Consider the following 17,049-nt stretch of genomic DNA (forward strand, 5'->3'; position numbering starts at 1 on the left):
CAGCGGGTACTGCAGAGATGGGCAGATTTTGAACGCTCATGCAGCAGAGCAGTCAATCAGGTTATGAGGACCTTGCAGGTCCAGACAACAGACAGATTACACTAGTCATAAAGGCCGGGTTTTCCAACAGTGTTAGTGAGTAGGCACGGTCTGTAGGAGAGGCGTTGGGTGCTGCAGGTTCCCCTAATAACCATGCTAGAGTTCAGAAGTTGAAGGAGCAATAAAGACGCATTTAAATGTTCTTTTTTATCTTGTCACATTTGCTGAACGTTCAGGGACAGTGGTCTCATGTCAGGCTATGGCTTCTGACAAACCATTGCTTATTCTTATAACATGGAGACTTGTGTTTATTAGGTCTCAGCTAGGCAGCGCATGCACTGTCTAAAAGCACCTGATGCATATACTTTGTGGTCTTCAGCCTGACCATAGGCTTCCCATTTGCTGGCTCCATTGTCGCTCTGATATTCTTTCTCCCTATTTGTCCATGACATGCATGCCTCATGCCTCTTCCTGTGTTTAGCCCTCGCTGAGAGCATGGAACAATTATTACCATCCATCCACTGTTCCCATGTTTGGAACTGTTTTAGGGACTACTTTTTCCTTTGTCTAAGACAGGGGTATTCATAGTATGGCCCGCTGGCCGCTGCCGGCCCGGCAAGCCTTCCCTGGCGGCCTGCGGACCTTGCAGACTTCGTACCCGAGTTTTTAATTTTTTTTATTAAAGAGTGTCTGCAACCAGAGCGTGACTCAGAGACTCTGCTGCTCTGTGGGGGCTAGACGATTCCTGCCATAGTTCGAGTGATTCAGAAAAGGGGGTGGTGATGAACAGAGTGTCTGAATTAAGCAGACCACTCTTACCCAGTCCAAAGATCAGGGCTTGATCCATCACTGTTTTTAACTCACTGCACCATCCCAGCTCAGAACCTGGCTACATGCAAATTAGTCTGACCCTGGCCCAGTGCATCATGGGAACAGGGCAGACCAAACTACCAAGCCAATTCTTATACTGGGAAGGAAACAAGCTTCCGGGGACCGGTTTCTGGCATTTCAGCCGTCTTCGGCCCGGCTTGCTTGAATCCTGATGGTGCAATGAGCAAGGGACTCACATCTGAGTATACCCTTCCACGCTTATGGTGGACAAAAACGATTCAGAAAAGGGGGTGGTGATGAACAGAGTGTCTGAATTAAGCAGACCACTCTTACCCAGTCCAAAGATCAGGGCTTGATCCATCACCGTTTTTTAGCTCACTGCACCATCCCAGCTCAGAACCTGGCTACATGCAAATGTTATGTTATGTTATGTTATTAAAATTTCTATAGCGCACAGCTGCCCCAGCAAAGGGGCGTCCTGGCGCTTTGACAGATGCTGTAACATAACACACAAAAGAAATTAGCTAGAAACTGGAAAAAGGAAAGTTTTAATCGCCTGCCTGAAGGCGAACATATCCTCAAGAGCTCGAATGTGAACTGGGAGCGAGTTCCATAGGCCTGCCGCTAGTACCCTGAAAGAACGGCCACCCATCCTGCTCAACCTAAAGCGTGGACAGACAGCCAGATGAAGCCCCTCAGATCTTAAAGATCTCGACGGCACATAGGGCGTGAGTAGAGTGACAAGTGCCGGTGGCGAAGAAGTTTTCAAAATTTTGAAGGCCAGACACAGCGCTTTAAACATGATTCGCTGTCTGTCAAATTAGTCTGACCCTGGCCCAGTGCATCATGGGAACAGGGCAGACCAAACTACCAAGTCAATTCTTAAACTGGGAAGGAAACAAGCTTCCGGGGACCGGTTTCTGGCATTTCAGCCGTCTTCGGCCCGGCTTGCTTGAATCCTGATGGTGCAATGAGCAAAGGACTCACATCTGAGTATACCCTTCCACGCTTATGGTGGCCAAAAACGATTCAGAAAAGGGGGTGGTGATGAACAGAGTGTCTGAATTAAGCAGACCACTCTTACCCAGTCCAAAGATCAGGGCTTGATCCATCACCGTTTTTTAGCTCACTGCACCATCCCAGCTCAGAACCTGGCTACATGCAAATTAGTCTGACCCTGGCCCAGTGCATAATGGGAACAGGGCAGACCAAACTACCAAGCCAATTCTTATACTGGGAAGGAAACAAGCTTTTGGGGACCGGTTTCTGGCATTTCAGCCGTCTTCGGCCCGGCTTGCTTGAATTCTGATGGTGCAATGAGCAAGGGACTCACATCTGAGTATACCCTTCCACGCTTATGGTGGACAAAAACGATTCAGAAAAGGGGGTGGTGATGCCAGTGTCTGAATTAAGCAGACCACTCTTACCCAGTCCAAAGATCACGGCTTGATCCATCACCATTTTTTAGCTCACTGCACCATCCCAGCTCAGAACCTGGCTACATGCAAATTAGTCTGACCCTGGCCCAGTGCATCATGGGAACAGGGCAGACCAAACTACCAAGCCAATTCTTATACTGGGAAGGAAACAAGCTTCCGGGGACCGGTTTCTGGCATTTCAGCCGTCTTCGGCCCGGCTTGCTTGAATCCTGATGGTGCAAGTAGCAGTGAGCTAAATAACGGTGATGGATTCAGCCCTGATCTCTTGACTGGGTAAGAGTGGTCTGCTTAATTCAGACACTCTGGTTATCACCATCCCCCTTTTTTGAATCGTTTTTGGTCACTATAGGTGTGGCAGGGTATACTCAGACATGAGTCCCTTGCTCACTGCACTACCAGGATTCAAGCAAGCCGGGCCGACGACGGCTGAAATGCCAGAAACCGGTCCCCGGAAGCTTGTCTCCTTTCCGGTGAAGAATTGGCTTGGTAAGTTTGGTCTGCCCTGTTCCTATGAGGCACTGGGTTAGACTAATTTGCATATAGCCAGGTTCTGAACTGGGGTGATGCAGTGAGCTAAATAACGGTGATGGATTCAGCCCTGATCTCTTGACTGGGTAAGAGTGGTCTGCTTAATTCAGACACTCAGTTCATCACCACCCCCTTTTTTTGAATCGTTTTTGGCCACTATAGGTGTGGCAGGGTATACTCAGACATGAGTCCCTTGCTCACTGCACCACCAGGATTCAAGCAAGCCGGGCCGACGACGGCTGAAATGCCAGAAACCGGTCCCCGGAAGCTTGTCTCCTTTCCAGTGAAGAATTGGCTTGGTAGTTTGGTCTGCCCTGTTCCCATGAGGCACTGGGTCAGACTAATTTGCATATAGCCAGGTTCTGAATTGGGGTGATGCAGTGAGCTAAATAACGGTGATGGATTCAGCCCTGATCTCTTGACTGTGTAAGAGTGGTCTGCTTAATTCAGACACTCTGTTCATCACCACCCCCTTTTTTGAATCATAGTCAGAGTGAGGCTGCAGGGGCGCTGAGAGTGAACAGAGCCTCATTAACATGCCAATGGTCTTTTAAAGACCTGTGAAGTGCTCTGGTGCGGCTGTGTGTGTGCGCCTAGAAGCTGTCACAGCCCGGGTACACACAGGCAGGGTGAGGTGACAGAGAGCAGTAGAGGGAGGGAGACAGAGGGTGGGAGGGAAAGGAAGGGAGAGGGAGGGAGAGCGAGGGAGGGAGGGAAAGCGAGGGAGGGAGGGAAAGGGAGGCAGACAGAGGGAGGGAGACAGAGGGAGGGAAAGGGAGGGAGAGGGAGGGAGAACAAGAGGAGGGAAGGAGAGCAAGGGAGGGAGGGAAAGGGAGGGAGAGCGAGGGAGTGAGGGAAAGGGAGGGTGAGGGAGGGAAAGCGAGGGAGGGAAAGGGAAGGCAGACAGAGGGAGTGAGACAGAGGGAGGGAAAGGGAGGGAGACAGAGGGAGGGAGGGAAAGGGAGGGAGAGCGAGGGAGGGAAAGCGAGGGAGGGAGGGAAAGGGAAGGAGAGAAAGGGAGGAAAAGGGAGGCAGACAGAGGGAGGGAAAGGGAGGCAGACAGAGGGGGGAGAGCGAGAGGGAGGGAAAGGGATGGAGGGAAAGGGAGGGAGAGCGAGGGAGACCAAGGGAGGGAGGGAAAGGGAGGCAGACAGATGGAGGGAGACAAAGGGAGGGAAAGGGAGGGAGAGGGAGAAGGAGAGAGGGAAAGGGAGGGAGACAGAGGGAGAGCGAGGGAGGGAAAGGGAGGGAGAGGGATGGAGGGAGAACAAGGAAGGGAAAGCGAGGGAGGGAAGGAAAGGGAGGGAGGGAGAGGGAGCGAGAGGGAGGGAGATCGAGAAGGAGGGAGGGAAAGGCAGGGAGAGCAAGGGTGGGAGGGAAAGGGAGGGAGAGGGAGACCGAGGGAGGGAAAGGGAGGGAGAGGTAGTCAGAGGGAGGGGGGAAAGGGAGACAGAGGGAGAGGGAGGAAGGGAGTGGGAGGTAAAGGGAGGGAGAGGGAGGGAGGGAGAGAGAGGGAGACAGAGAGAGGGAGACAGAGTGAGGGAGACCGAGTGAGGGAGACAGAGTGAGGGTGACAGAGTGAGGGAGACCTCAGAGTGAGGGAGAGGGAAGGAGAGAGAGGGAGACCTCAGAGAGCGGGAGACATCAGAGTGAGGGGGAGGGAAAGAGAGAGAGGGAGACCTCAGAGTGAGGGAGAGGGAAGGAGAGAGAGGGAGACATCAGAGTGAGGGAGACAGAGGGAGACCTCAGAGTGAGGGAGACCTCAAAGTGAGGGAGAGGGAAGGAGAGAGAGGGAGACAGAAGGAAGAAGGGAGAGGGAAGGAGAGAGAGGGAGACAGAGGGAAGGAGGGAGAGGGAAGGAGAGAGCGGGAGACAGAAGGAAGAAGGGAGAGGGAAGGAGAGAGAGGGAGACAGAGGGAAGGAGGGAGAGGGAAGGAAAGAGAGTGAGGGAGAGGGAAATAGAATGAGGGAGAGGGAAATAGAGTGAGGGAGAAGGAAACAGAGAGAGAGAGGGAGACAGAGAGAGAGTCAGACAGTCAGAGTGAGTGAGACAGAGGAAGGGAGGGAGTGAGACAGTCAGAGTGAGTGAGACAGAGGGAGAGATGGAGAGAGGGAGTGAGAGGAAGTGAGAGGGAGTGAGAGAGCCAGAGTGAGTGAGACAGAGGGAGACAGAGAGACAGAGGGAGAGTGGGAGAGAGAGGGAGGGAAGAGAAGGAGAGAGAGGGAGAAAGATAGGGAGGGAGACAGAGAGACAGATGTGTGTATGTCCAGTCTGGTGGCTCAGTGGACGAAGGCGTCCTCTGCAGGGACCTGTGATCAACCTCATGGTCACAGTTTTTGTTGTTGTTCTAGCCCTGCCCCCTTACCGACTGACCCCGCCCCCACCGGTGCGGCCCGCGGACACAAACCACACTGTAAATTTGGCACCCGAGAGAAAGTTTGTGAGTACCCATGGTCTAAGAACACTACACACAAGGGCTCGTATTTTCACTGGTTCTGAGCTCCATTTACAGTTTCTGTAAACAGTCCTCTAATCTTGTTTTACTCTCTTCCCATGCTCATTCCACTCTCCCATATCATCAGTGCACCTTTTTTGCCTGTCCTCTAAACCCTCTCCACCGCTCTATCCGTGTCCCTTGCGCTCTCTCACTCACCATTTTCCCTTTGAAACCTTGTGCCCCACAGTGCTTTACTACTACTCCTTTCCTTCCACGCTAGTCTGAGGTCTGCCATTCATTCCTTTCTTAGTTTGTTTCTCCTCCTCCTCCCTTCTTTCATGCTTTTTAGGTCTCGGCCTAGCGTACACTGCGCAGCAGTGTTGCGCAGCCGAGAAATTTTGATCTCCAGTACTGGGGCTTTAACCCGCCTCTCTCTTCCATTGGCTAGCTCCATAAATGGAGGCTAGCCATTGGAAGAGAGATGTGGCAATCATTCTGGGAGCAGATTCGTGGGCGTTTCTATGTTTTTTAAAGCCCTGCCCCCTTTGTCTCGTCATTCAGAGGTGGGCCATTGTGGGTGTTTCCTTTTTTTTTTTTTACACAGATGTTTTTTCGTGAGTCTGTGCCAGCTCGGTCCCGGTCCCCTCTGAAGCCTCTCCTTTACATGTCATGTTTTTGTGACTCGGCTCTTTGACTGTTGAACCCTTCCAGGCCCCTGGATCCGTCTTCCAGGCTCGCCGTGGAGGCATTACTGTGTTTTGAACATATTCTCTTGCCTGTCTGCGCCAGCCTGTCTTCCAGGCTCGCCGTGCAGGCATTACTGTGTTTTGTAAATGGCCTCTCTCCCCCCTTTCCCCGGACGAGCTATGCTGCCCAGATGCTGTTTTTCATTAGGTGAGTGGTTGTGACCCTCTCACCCCTCCCGGGTCCTGTTTCCCTCCCGGGTCCCATTTTCGTGTCAAGCCTGCCTGTGTTCCGCTGGGCGGGGGGGGTGCGTGTGGGGCCGTCCGGGCTGCAGGGTCTGGGGTCCATTTATGCGGGGCTGTGGGTGCAGCTCTGTTTTTCCGTTTTGGGGTGTTTTGTCTCTGGAGGGAAGGAGTGGGTCTGGTCTTGCGGGGGGTGGGGGGAGCATGCGGGTCCGTCGGGGTTGCCGGGCTCGGGATCCGGTTTGGCAGGATTGCGGGGTGCAGCTTTGGTGTTCCTTTCTGGGCGTGTTGGCTTGGGAATCGTGGGCGGCGAGGGGGTACGCTTGGGTAGCGGGGACCTGGGGTCCGCTGTGGCGGGGCTGTGGGTTCTGCTTGCGGGGTTCCATCAGGGGTGTTGGTAGGGTTGGCGCTCCTGGGAGGGCGTCGCGCTGGTGTGTGAGGGCCGGGTGGGGTCGGGCGACATGGCCATGGCGCGGCCGTCTCTCTGCATGCAGGCTAGTGTGTGCCCTGATACCTGGCAACTCTCTTTGCTGGGTCGGAGTGTCGACGGCCCGGGGGAGGTGCGGTGATGTGGGGGCGCATGTGGGGCCGCTCACCCCCCTTTAGGATTGAGCGTACGCTGTAGGCGGGAGCGGTGCGACTCGCTCCCTTGATACGACTCGCACCGCCTTTCATTAAATGCCCCTCTACCGCAATATGTGCGCCGGGAGCGGTGCAAGTTGCTCTCTTGCCACGATAGTTACATGAGGTAGTGGTGACGTTTGTGAGCAGACATGATACATGAGGAAGCAAACAGTGCATTGTAGGAGGACAGAGTGACAAGTGGGCAGGTTACAGGCGCTGCTGCGAGGGTGGGCAGGGACGCGATCGTGGAGTCAGGCGAAGCCTGGGTGCTTTTGATGCCTTCATCTGGGGCGGTGTGTCTGGGGCGTGCCGTTCGGGGAACGCATGCTGCGACTTCCTGCCGCGTGGCCAGGGGTTCATCCAGTTTAAAGTATTCAAAACAATATTATAATAACTCTTTTGTTTGATACTGCTAATATGCACAAGCATATCGAATAGGTCTGGCTTCATTTCGGTGTTTCTGTTACTTGTTGTGTAATAGGTCTGGATTATGGTGTCCTGGTGTCCTGTTGTGCCGGGACAGTCCCAGTTTCACCAGCTGTCCCAGCAGATTTCAGCAAATTTGGTTTGTGTTTCTGTTAGTGGAGAGAGTCAACTTAAAACAGTGGAATGCAGATTTATATGTGTTCCTAAGCAGGGCCAGTTACAAATGTTATAAGAAAGCAATTTAATTAACAGGTATGATACTGGGTTTAACAATGTAATTCCATGTATTTTCTTAGTAACTGTTCTGCATTTGTAGGTTGTTGAGAACTGGCATTCTCAGGCACTTGGATAACGCAAAACTGTAGCCCCTTTATTTCTGGGATATGTCCTTGCTCTTGGTTCGTAAATGTGTTTACCCTCGTCTGGATGCAGGAGCAGAAAAATCTGAGAAGCGCCCAACTACTGGTCTCGTGACATGCCGGGCCAAGAACAGGATTCTAGGGACCCTCCCCTGTTCTGTATCATCTTGTGGCACCTTATCTAGTTGGGGACGGGTGCGAGGTAATCTTTTACCCTCTTTGTGGCACATCCTTATATTTAGGCTGCGGGTTATATAAAGCTGATTTATGTGTTCATGAAAAAAAAACGGTTTACCTTTACGGGGTCCCATTTAGCTATTGATAGATGTTATGTATTTAATGCTGATTTAAGTGTTCTTTTTTTTAACGCTTTTTACCCATAGAGGGGGGCCCATTTAGCTATTAATAAAAGTTCAACAAAGGTTACGTATTCACGGTTGGCACATGTGCAAGTATCTAATGCGATGTATTTGCTCTTTTATTATTACACAGCAGCACTGGACATCGCCATTTGGGGGGTTTTCATGACGGTGGTAGTTGACTTTCTGTTCTTTGGTGCGAAAAGGTTTGTCTTGCGTTCAATATGTCCCTGGTCACCTGGTGGGCAGCATTTCTGATTTCTTGAGCACACTCAGCCCCCCGGGCATGTTAAGATGTGTAGTGTGGGCTGGGTGGCGACTATTCACGTCTTGCTTTATGTACACGCAGGCAATAAGTCAAAGGAGAATGTCGGTGCTTGCTCCCCTGCCCCCTGGCTGTGCTCGCTCCCATGCCCCCTGGATGTGCTTGCTCTCCTGCCCCCTGGCTGTGCTTGCTCTCCTGCCCCCTGGCTGTGCTTGCTCCCCTGGCTGTGCTTGCTCCCCTGCCCCCTGGCTGTGCTTGCTCCCCTGCCCCATGGCTGTGTCATCAGCTGTGAGTATTTAAACTGGCCCGGTGAAGCTTTTCGTCCCTCATCCTTCCTGCCATGACGTCTTGGCTCTTGCAGACCTGCTGACAGTCTTATACTGGTAAGCCTACTTAGGGAACATGTTGCTTTGTTTTGCTTGATGCCTGGATTTTCTAGTCTTTGATTAATTGTGTCGGTATAATGTCTCTTGCCTGAGCGGCTACCATGTGTATGTATTTCCAAGGGGGAGATGGGCTATACTTTAACTCAGGAACACTGCCTTGATTTCATACTTGATGGGTGAGACTCAAGGCTTAATGAAGAGGGCCTAGCCATATGGTCATTACATATATCTATCAGTGATGGCATTATGCCTTTAGTTAGCAGAAGCTTGGATCATAAGTGGCTCTGTCTGTGTGTGGCTCTGTGTGTGTGTGTGTGTGTGGCTGTGTGTGTGTGTGTGTGTGTGTGTGGCTCTGTGTCTGTGTGTGTGTGGCTCTGTGTGTGTGTGTGCGTGTGGCTGTGTGTGTGTGTGTGTGGCTCTGTGTGTGTGTGGCTCTGTGTGTGTGTGTGTGTGGCTCTGTGTGTGTGTGTGTGAGGCTCTGTGTGTGTGTGTGGCTCTGTGTGTGTGTGTGGCTCTGTGTGTGTGTGTGTGGCTCTGTGTGTGTGTGTGTGTGGCTCTGTGTGTGTGTGTGGCTCTGTGTGGATATCTTTTTTTGTAGGTGGCTCTATGTGTGGGTGGCTCTGTCTGTGTGAGGGTGGCTCTGTGTAGGTGGCTCTATGTGAATGACTGTGTGGGTGGCTCTATGTGTGTGTGGGTGGCTTTGTGTGTGTGGTTCTGTGTGGGTGTAAATGCAATAGGTCATGCATTTGCGAGCGATTAAGCTATTGGCATGGTAAATGACAATGCCATTTATTTAACGATTAAGCTATTGGCATTGTAAATGACAATGCAATTTATTTATGATAAAAAAAAGTAATGAGCAATGCCAATAGCTCTACCTTTAATAATGCTGAGACCATTGCATTGTAAATGCTTGTTTTACTTGTCATTGCTGGCTGTGCTCTTTCCTCTGTGCTGCTAGTAATGCCCAATGCCAGCTGAGCCTGCCCCTTTACCTCCCACCTCGAGGGCTGCAATTCTTCCTCCCAGTTCTGCCTTCCCCTGCTACATCTCCACTTTTTCCACTGCTGCAGGCGATGCCCCCCTTACGCTTGCCTTTTTATGTAGGTAATGGCCCAGGGTGGCCAGTTGAGCCCCGTCGTCCGTTGCCACAGGTAATATCCCCGCCTCTTTGCTCCATTTGTCCCTCCCCAATGCTGTCTGTGCTCTGTTGCTACTCTTGAAGCAAGAACATTGTGCTATTCTCTTCTCCTCACATATCCTGGAAGCAGTGCCCTTGTTCAAGAGCAGAGTGCCCTCCCTCTATACTCACACCCTCTCTCCACCCAATTTCTGCCTCCCATCTTACTGCACAACACACTGTGTGAACATGACAAACATTGCCACATTAAATCCAAAGGATGCATGGAATTATGGTCTCTCAAGTGATGGATATGTTAGTGCCCAGAATATGTAAATCTGTGCGCTATAAGTCTCACTGTTTCAGTATTTATGCCCAATAAGAGGTGCAGCCTGTCTTTGAGTTTGCAAAGGAGGAATGTCTTTTCTCAACGAACGTGGTCCACTTGGAATGCTAATGCTGCGTCTCGCCTTGGCTTTCTCTTTTGCTTGCTACTATTCCCTTCATCCACACACTCATACTCTCTCCATCACCATCATGTACCTGCTTGTAACAATGCCACCAGGCATGAATATTGCTAGATACTCCTCATATACAGTGGATTGCATACGTGATCACCACAACATGTGGGCCTATTGGTACCTCCCCTCCTGTTGCTTGTGTTGCCCTTTAACCTCCGGTTATGCTTGTTGCCCACCCCCACCCACCATAGGAAAAACACTATGACAGGGCCAGTGCTGGCCACGTCATAGCATCATAGCACTTTTAAAAACATTTACCCATGTGGCACAGCAGCAGTGCTGCTGTACAACATAGCTAGAAGACATTGGCAAAGCATGTAGTTCCCACATAGGGGAGACCTGGTGGCTTGGTCAATGCTTATTTTTCTTTCTCTGACTTCAAAGTTAGAGAATTTTGTAAAGTGAACTATCAGACAATCATACTGGGCTAGAGGGAGTGTGAAAGGAAAGCCTGTAGGGTTTCAGTTTTTTTGTTAGCATACACCACAATGTAAGCACCTGTAAATAAACTGTCCACAAGGTTCAAAATATATCAGCAGTAAGGAAAGCACAAATTAAGCACATTTGTAGTAATTCTGAAGTGTGATGGAAACATATTTTAATAGAATCAAAACAAATCAGGACACTGTACTAATTGATGCACAAATGATGGATTGTAGAATTGCCTTAGAACTCACAATTCCTATAACAGACCATGTCCTTATTTAAGGTATGAAGCCACAAATGGTCAAAGTGCCAAGACAATCTGCTGAATAAGATTCTGAGTATCAGCGTCTACAACAGGGTCACTCAAATGTACTCCATTCATACAGTCCTTTACCAGTTGGGAATTAATGTTTTCCACTTTTCCAGTGAAAAATAGAGCTAGCTACTTGCATTGGGTCCGAAAAAGCGAGGTTGTAGGAGGCAAGTTCCTAGAATCCGAGAGTTCCTTAATTGCCCTGAAAAGTGTCTTAGGACAATTTTGAACAAATAACATTTTATCAGAGTAACACCCTGCACTAGAAGATATACAAAGCGCATGATACTTTTTAGAGCTACTCTGTAACTGGTTTTAGCCTCTTCTGTACAGGACCCTCGCCAAAGTCTTTCCAAGACCGTACAATGTTTTTTCTCATGTCTCAGTACTTCATTAATCTAGGGAGCCAGTGGATGAGACCAGCCTGAACATTTTAATGGGGCCGGTAAAATCTCATCCATGGCCTCCATAAGCCAATTGTGAACAAGATTCTGAGCCACATGAGCTGCTTGTTTTAAAGCAGGCCTGGTGCTATGGAGTTGCTCATTCAAGGCTGAGACGTTTAATTTAGAAAATTCCTAAATTTAGATGTATACTTGGGTCTGATTTTTAAGGGGCAAGTCAGGATTCTAACATTAAATGGCAAAGCAAAATGGTTGGACCAAGGTAGTGGAAGAGAATGATCAGAAACCAAGTCCACCACATCGGAAAAGACCGGATCCAGGAGATGGTCGGTCACATGAGTTGGAGCAGAATTACACAGACTCAGATTAAGGGCACCCACATCCTCTATGAGGGTAGTGCTTTGATTGCACTTGGGGTCTTCTAGGTGATGGTTAAAATACCCAAGCACATTGAAATTGACCAATTGCAGTATATGGGGAGAAACTAAGTCCAGAAAAAAGAAACACCAATTTCCAGCATACCCTGGGGGTTGATAAATCAAGATATAACTATTGCCGTCCTTTCTACCAACCAGAACAATCACAAGTTCAATTTGCTAACACAGTTGCTTAGTTTTGGGCACATATGTGCTCATGATGTCCCTTGTGTCCTTTGCCCGCAATCAGATTTTTCTGTCCTTAATCTGAGGCATAGATGATTTAAGCCTCAACAGGTAGTATTCTGCAGTGAAGCTGTTTTTTGTCTGATTGTTGTCTGCTTCTTGCTTCCTAATGTCAGTCTCTCTTTCTTTCTTAGTGCGTCATTGCAAGGCCATTCACGTTGACTAAGGCTACCACCTCTGTATAAGTAGCTCTGCTAAAGGAAATATTAGACTGGTGGATAGGCAAAGGCTCAAAGCAGAGAACTGGCAAGACGGAGGAATTATACTCTCCGCTAACACATGCTCTTGTTATCTCTGTGGATCTAACAAAAACATTTGAATTGTGAAGAGTAAATATTTTGTTTGGTTCTGTACAGAATGATTGTGTGAGTTGTATCTGGGTCGCCCATGTCCTCAACAATGACCTCTAGTCCTGAGACCTTGTTGGCATTCCTTTCCGTTCCTTTAACTCTGGTGCTCTGCTTTGAGAGCATTAGTTGCTAATCTTTGAGTCTCTAACGATGGCAGCAAGTCAATTCGCAATAGGCGGTATGTGCCAACTGATAAGCCTTTGCCTTGCTCTCTTTCTAGATAATGGACTTTTTCTAATCTAGTCTGGGGTGATTCATGCCCAGTAATTTCACTTTATTGTAAGTTTACTTGTGTATTGCTCTTTGGGTTGAACAATTCCTGCAAAGAGCCTTTCAGTGGACTAGAGCAAGCTAAAGTGGTTTCTCTTTCCTTCTTGTTCCCGTGCTGTCTTTTCTGACAATTATCTTACCACTGTGCTTCATCTCCAGACTGTAGTGGCTGAATGTCTGTCTTCAGTGGGAGCAGTGGCTTTGTTCGGTATGCTGACGGCTTCCAGAGCAGTTTTCCTGATTGTGTTTCTATTGTCCTAAAACCTCCTCCTTCTTCTAGCACTATGGTTCAGACTTTCCTGGATCTAAACCAATGGCATGGTGAATGAAACCTTTCTGTCATCCTTTCTGTCAATGACTTAGGCAAGTGCATGTCTCTCTCTTCTTGAGACAAGAGCTGTGTGGGCCTTTCGCCTCTACTGCATGGCTTTATGGACTATCAATCTCCCAGGGGCAAATGGGCAGACACTTTAATGGCCTGTGAGAGGCTTCTACCCCTTTTTATTCAATTTTCTCCTCTACTAGGGTTACAATTTGATGTGCCCTATTTAACATTCAGGAGTTTATGTCTGGGCTCAAGTAATTTGAAATAATAGACTTGGGAAATTGCTTCCGAAATCACCAACCAGGTCTCCTACTGAGATGGCAAACAGGGTGGTAGTGCAAAAGGAGAGTTTGTTTGCTGGTTGCAAGCTTTAACTTCTAAGGTCCTTTGTGTAGTCTACAAACTGTGCAATCAACCTCTGTGGGGACTTTAGGATTGGTAACTAGAAGCCTACGACTACTGTTCAACTCTCTAAGCAGGGGGAGAAGTAAAAGCAGGGGGAGAAGTAAAAACACGGGTTCAGTTCTAAGAGTTCAGACCTAAGGAAACTTCTTGACTGGAGCAACATGCAAAGATACTGGCCAACTTCACTTTCCCTTCATTTCAGCCTCCATCTCGAAACTCCTCACCAGGGGTACTTAGAGCCTGTAAGTTAAGTGTCCGTTGTGACCTGCAGCATTTATTGTGCCACTCAGAACATGTTGCCTCTCAGATCATTGCAGGGTGGAAAGAACAAAGTCAAGCAGTGCGAGAGGTGTTCCTCTCCACACAACACCACTGCAGCAAGCAGAGCCTCTGTTAATTTCCACTTCCACTGTCTCCGACAGCTCTGTCGAGAACTCCTGGGCTGCAAACCATAGAGTTCAGATAGGGGCAGCAGTGGGGCTTGGGACTAAGGATACACCAGCAAATGTATACCAACAAGAATTGCGACAGCAGAGGTGGGTCACTTCTACTGTGGTGGAAGTGATACTGTTATCTCCCACGCAGGCAGACAACATGGATCACCCAACCAGTGCAGCTTATTCTACATGTTTCACTGTCGACCTGTGTGTTTTTTTATGGAACACAGGCTTCTGTTAATCATCAGCTTCTGTTGGAATGTGTAAGAGAACGAACCAATGGATGAAGTGTGCTGACCCGTTGTTCCATGCTGTATGCTAAGGTGGTAAGAAGTAAAATGTGAATGACACGTGAATGACCAATGGATGACAAGAGTTGACTGAACACTCCTTTATGTACCTATATATGTAAATATTTTTACTAAAATCTATTTGTAAATCATGAGGCTGGTAGACAGATAAGGCTACCTATGGGCCAGACCTAAAATAGTCAATATTTTAGCATGTTATGATAAGAAGTTGATTTTAAAAGTCTTATTACTTTGAGGATACAGACTTAGTTTGTGTCAGACCCAGAAATCTGTATACCATAAGCATCAGTGTCTTGTAACACCAATTTTGTGTTACTGTCCAGTGTAAACAAATGATTGCTCTCTTGCTGATCACATGGAAAGAGGAACAAAAATACTTTGCTATGGCTCCTTAGTTCTGTTTGACCAAATTCCTAGTTGAATTAAGGAGCATATTAGTAGATACTGTAAGATATCTCTATTTTCTACATTTCCACTATCAAACAGTCAAAGAAAACAAGAGCTTAGGAAAATACTGTATTGGCAATAGATCTTACTAGGCCATTGACATTCATTCAGGCTCGATGTTGTCACATTGCGTTGAAGATTGAAGAGGGAATATCGAGCAATATATCAAATGGAATGAGTTGGTATCGAAAACACACTTGTAAAAGTAACGGAGAATTCTTGTTAAAGGTTTCAAATCGTTCCAGGAGATTTATAGCTGAAATACAGTTTTAGTGTCAGAACCAGGTAAAACCTGGCAGTCACAAAAAGAAAGAAAGAAGGACTCTTCACACCCTAGTAGAAAAATCGGGAATGAGGGGCATTATTTTTTATTTTTCAGAAACGGAGTTAGTTTCTGAAAAAAATTAAAGTTTGGTGCCCTGTCACCTAAAATACCCAGTGGCAGCTCCTATGAAGCCAAAGAGATCACTGCAGGGCCGGAAGTAATTGTTTAATTTGACGGGCAGCATACCAGCCAGGGTAGCGGAGAAGGTCACCTCCACTACCCTGACCAAAGGCGTCCGCTTGCCGTGGTCTAAATCAAGCCCTTATTATCATCTTTATGTGTTTATTTGAAAATTTTCACATGAGCAGGGAAAATGCTTATTTAAATTTTACGATTAAAAGGAAAATTGGTTCTGTCGGGTAGTGAAACAACTAATTTGTAAATTCTATCTGCATTTGATATTACCTCCTCCCTCTGACAGGAATTCACACCAGAATCTTGCAATAAATGAAAAGAAAAGCCTGTATTGAACTATTTGTATCTTTATATTTTTCAAGATGCGTTCAACGTGAGTCATAAAAGACTGTCAATATCATAGTAAAAAAGTGCAACATGTGACATTAGTGAATAGTGCTTATGTGACACATACAATATGTTCAATAATAATTTCCAATATAGACAGTTTATACACATATATACATGAGGTCGCAGCTGACTGACTGCAGCGTTCCCGAGTACAGCCTTGAATCGTTTGGACAGTTTTATTTACATCTTCGGATTTAAGGACCTCAATCCAATCCAGTCCAGGTGACTCAACTGCACTTGAACTCCAGGACTGTCATGCTTGTTATATCTGTCTTGAGAAAGACCCGCTGCGACCTCATTCATCTTGGCACGCGAAGGGTCGAAACGTCGACATTTTTTCCAATTGGCCCCAATACTTCAGAAACCCAATAGAATTGACAAAGCAACAAATGTGATTCTGTTAATTTGTATGAATGGATGGCCTTTTTTGAAAGTCAAACTTGTATATATGTGTATTAACTGTCTATATTGGAAATTATTATTGTACATATTGTATGTGTCACATAAGCACTATTCACTATTGTCACATGTTGCACTTTTTTACTATGATATTGACAGTCCTTTATGAATCACGTTGAACACATCTTGAAAAATATAAAGATACAAATAGTTCAATACAGGCTTTTCTTTTCATTTATTGCAAGAACCTGGTGTGAATTCCTGTCAGAGGGAGGAGGTAATATCAAATGCAGATAGAAATAACAAATTAGTTGTTTCACTACCCGACAGAACCAATTTTCCTTTTAATCATAATACACCCAGGTTCTGAGGGACACAGGGTTAACCCCAGTTTTTTCATGAAGTATTTAAATTTTACAACACTGCTTTGGATATCAACTCCTTCTTTGCACATTTGTAAATTTTCTGTGTAGGAGGGCAACACCCAGTGGTTTTCAGAAGTCTCTCTCATTGACGGTGCCCTTTTTCAAATACCCTGTGCTTATCGTAATGCATAATCTACTTAGATGAAGAACAAGAGCTAATCAATCACAATGCAGCAAGCATTCAAAGAGATTTATAATAATTACTAATCTCTTTTAAGTATCTGAACCACAGATAGAGCTGGACAGGCATCTAGTACCACAAGTGTAAACACATCCCTTGCCAGGATACCAGACAACGGTGTATTGCTCCACTCACCCCGATTTGTAATGGCCTGGTCCCACAGAAGCTTCTGCAAGTCTGTGGTCCAGGCTTCCTTTACTTCCACTGAAGGCGCCTGGAGTGTATACGTGTCCTGGGACTTCCTCCGCCGGAACCATATCTCGAAGCAGAGCCCACTGCCCCCGGATGTATGGGTTAGGCCTATCTCTGAGGTCTGTCACCGGGAAGACATAAAAAAGGAAAAGAGGGAAGCACTTGAGAAAATAGACAGATGGTTGTTATATAGTCTTTATGAACATCCTAAACAAACACTTACAAGTGATCTGCTCATACAGTTCTCTGAATGGGATTTATAATACACCAACAATGCAAGTGTTGCATTTCTTATGCCATGTAACAGACTTCTGAACAATGTCTGTTGAGTGTTGAAGTCTCTTATGTAGCATCAGTGTTTGTAATGGAATGCCTCTTTTTGCATGATCAC

General features: G+C 47.4%; 1 protein-coding gene across 2 annotated transcripts in view; it reads right to left on the bottom strand.

The window, feature by feature from the left end:
- KIAA1755 (KIAA1755 ortholog) overlaps positions 1–17,049 on the bottom strand; it is a 696,136-nt gene that overhangs the window by 65,659 nt on the left and 613,428 nt on the right. For both annotated transcript variants that reach the window (XM_086932242.1, XM_086932241.1), the window contains exon 19: positions 16,602–16,779. In XM_086932242.1, the coding sequence (XP_086788368.1) occupies positions 16,602–16,779 (178 nt within the window). The remainder of the gene's footprint in view (positions 1–16,601; positions 16,780–17,049) is intronic.

This window comes from Lissotriton vulgaris, chromosome 7, assembly GCF_964263255.1.
Source record: "Lissotriton vulgaris chromosome 7, aLisVul1.2, whole genome shotgun sequence".
NCBI lineage: Eukaryota > Metazoa > Chordata > Amphibia > Caudata > Salamandridae > Lissotriton > Lissotriton vulgaris.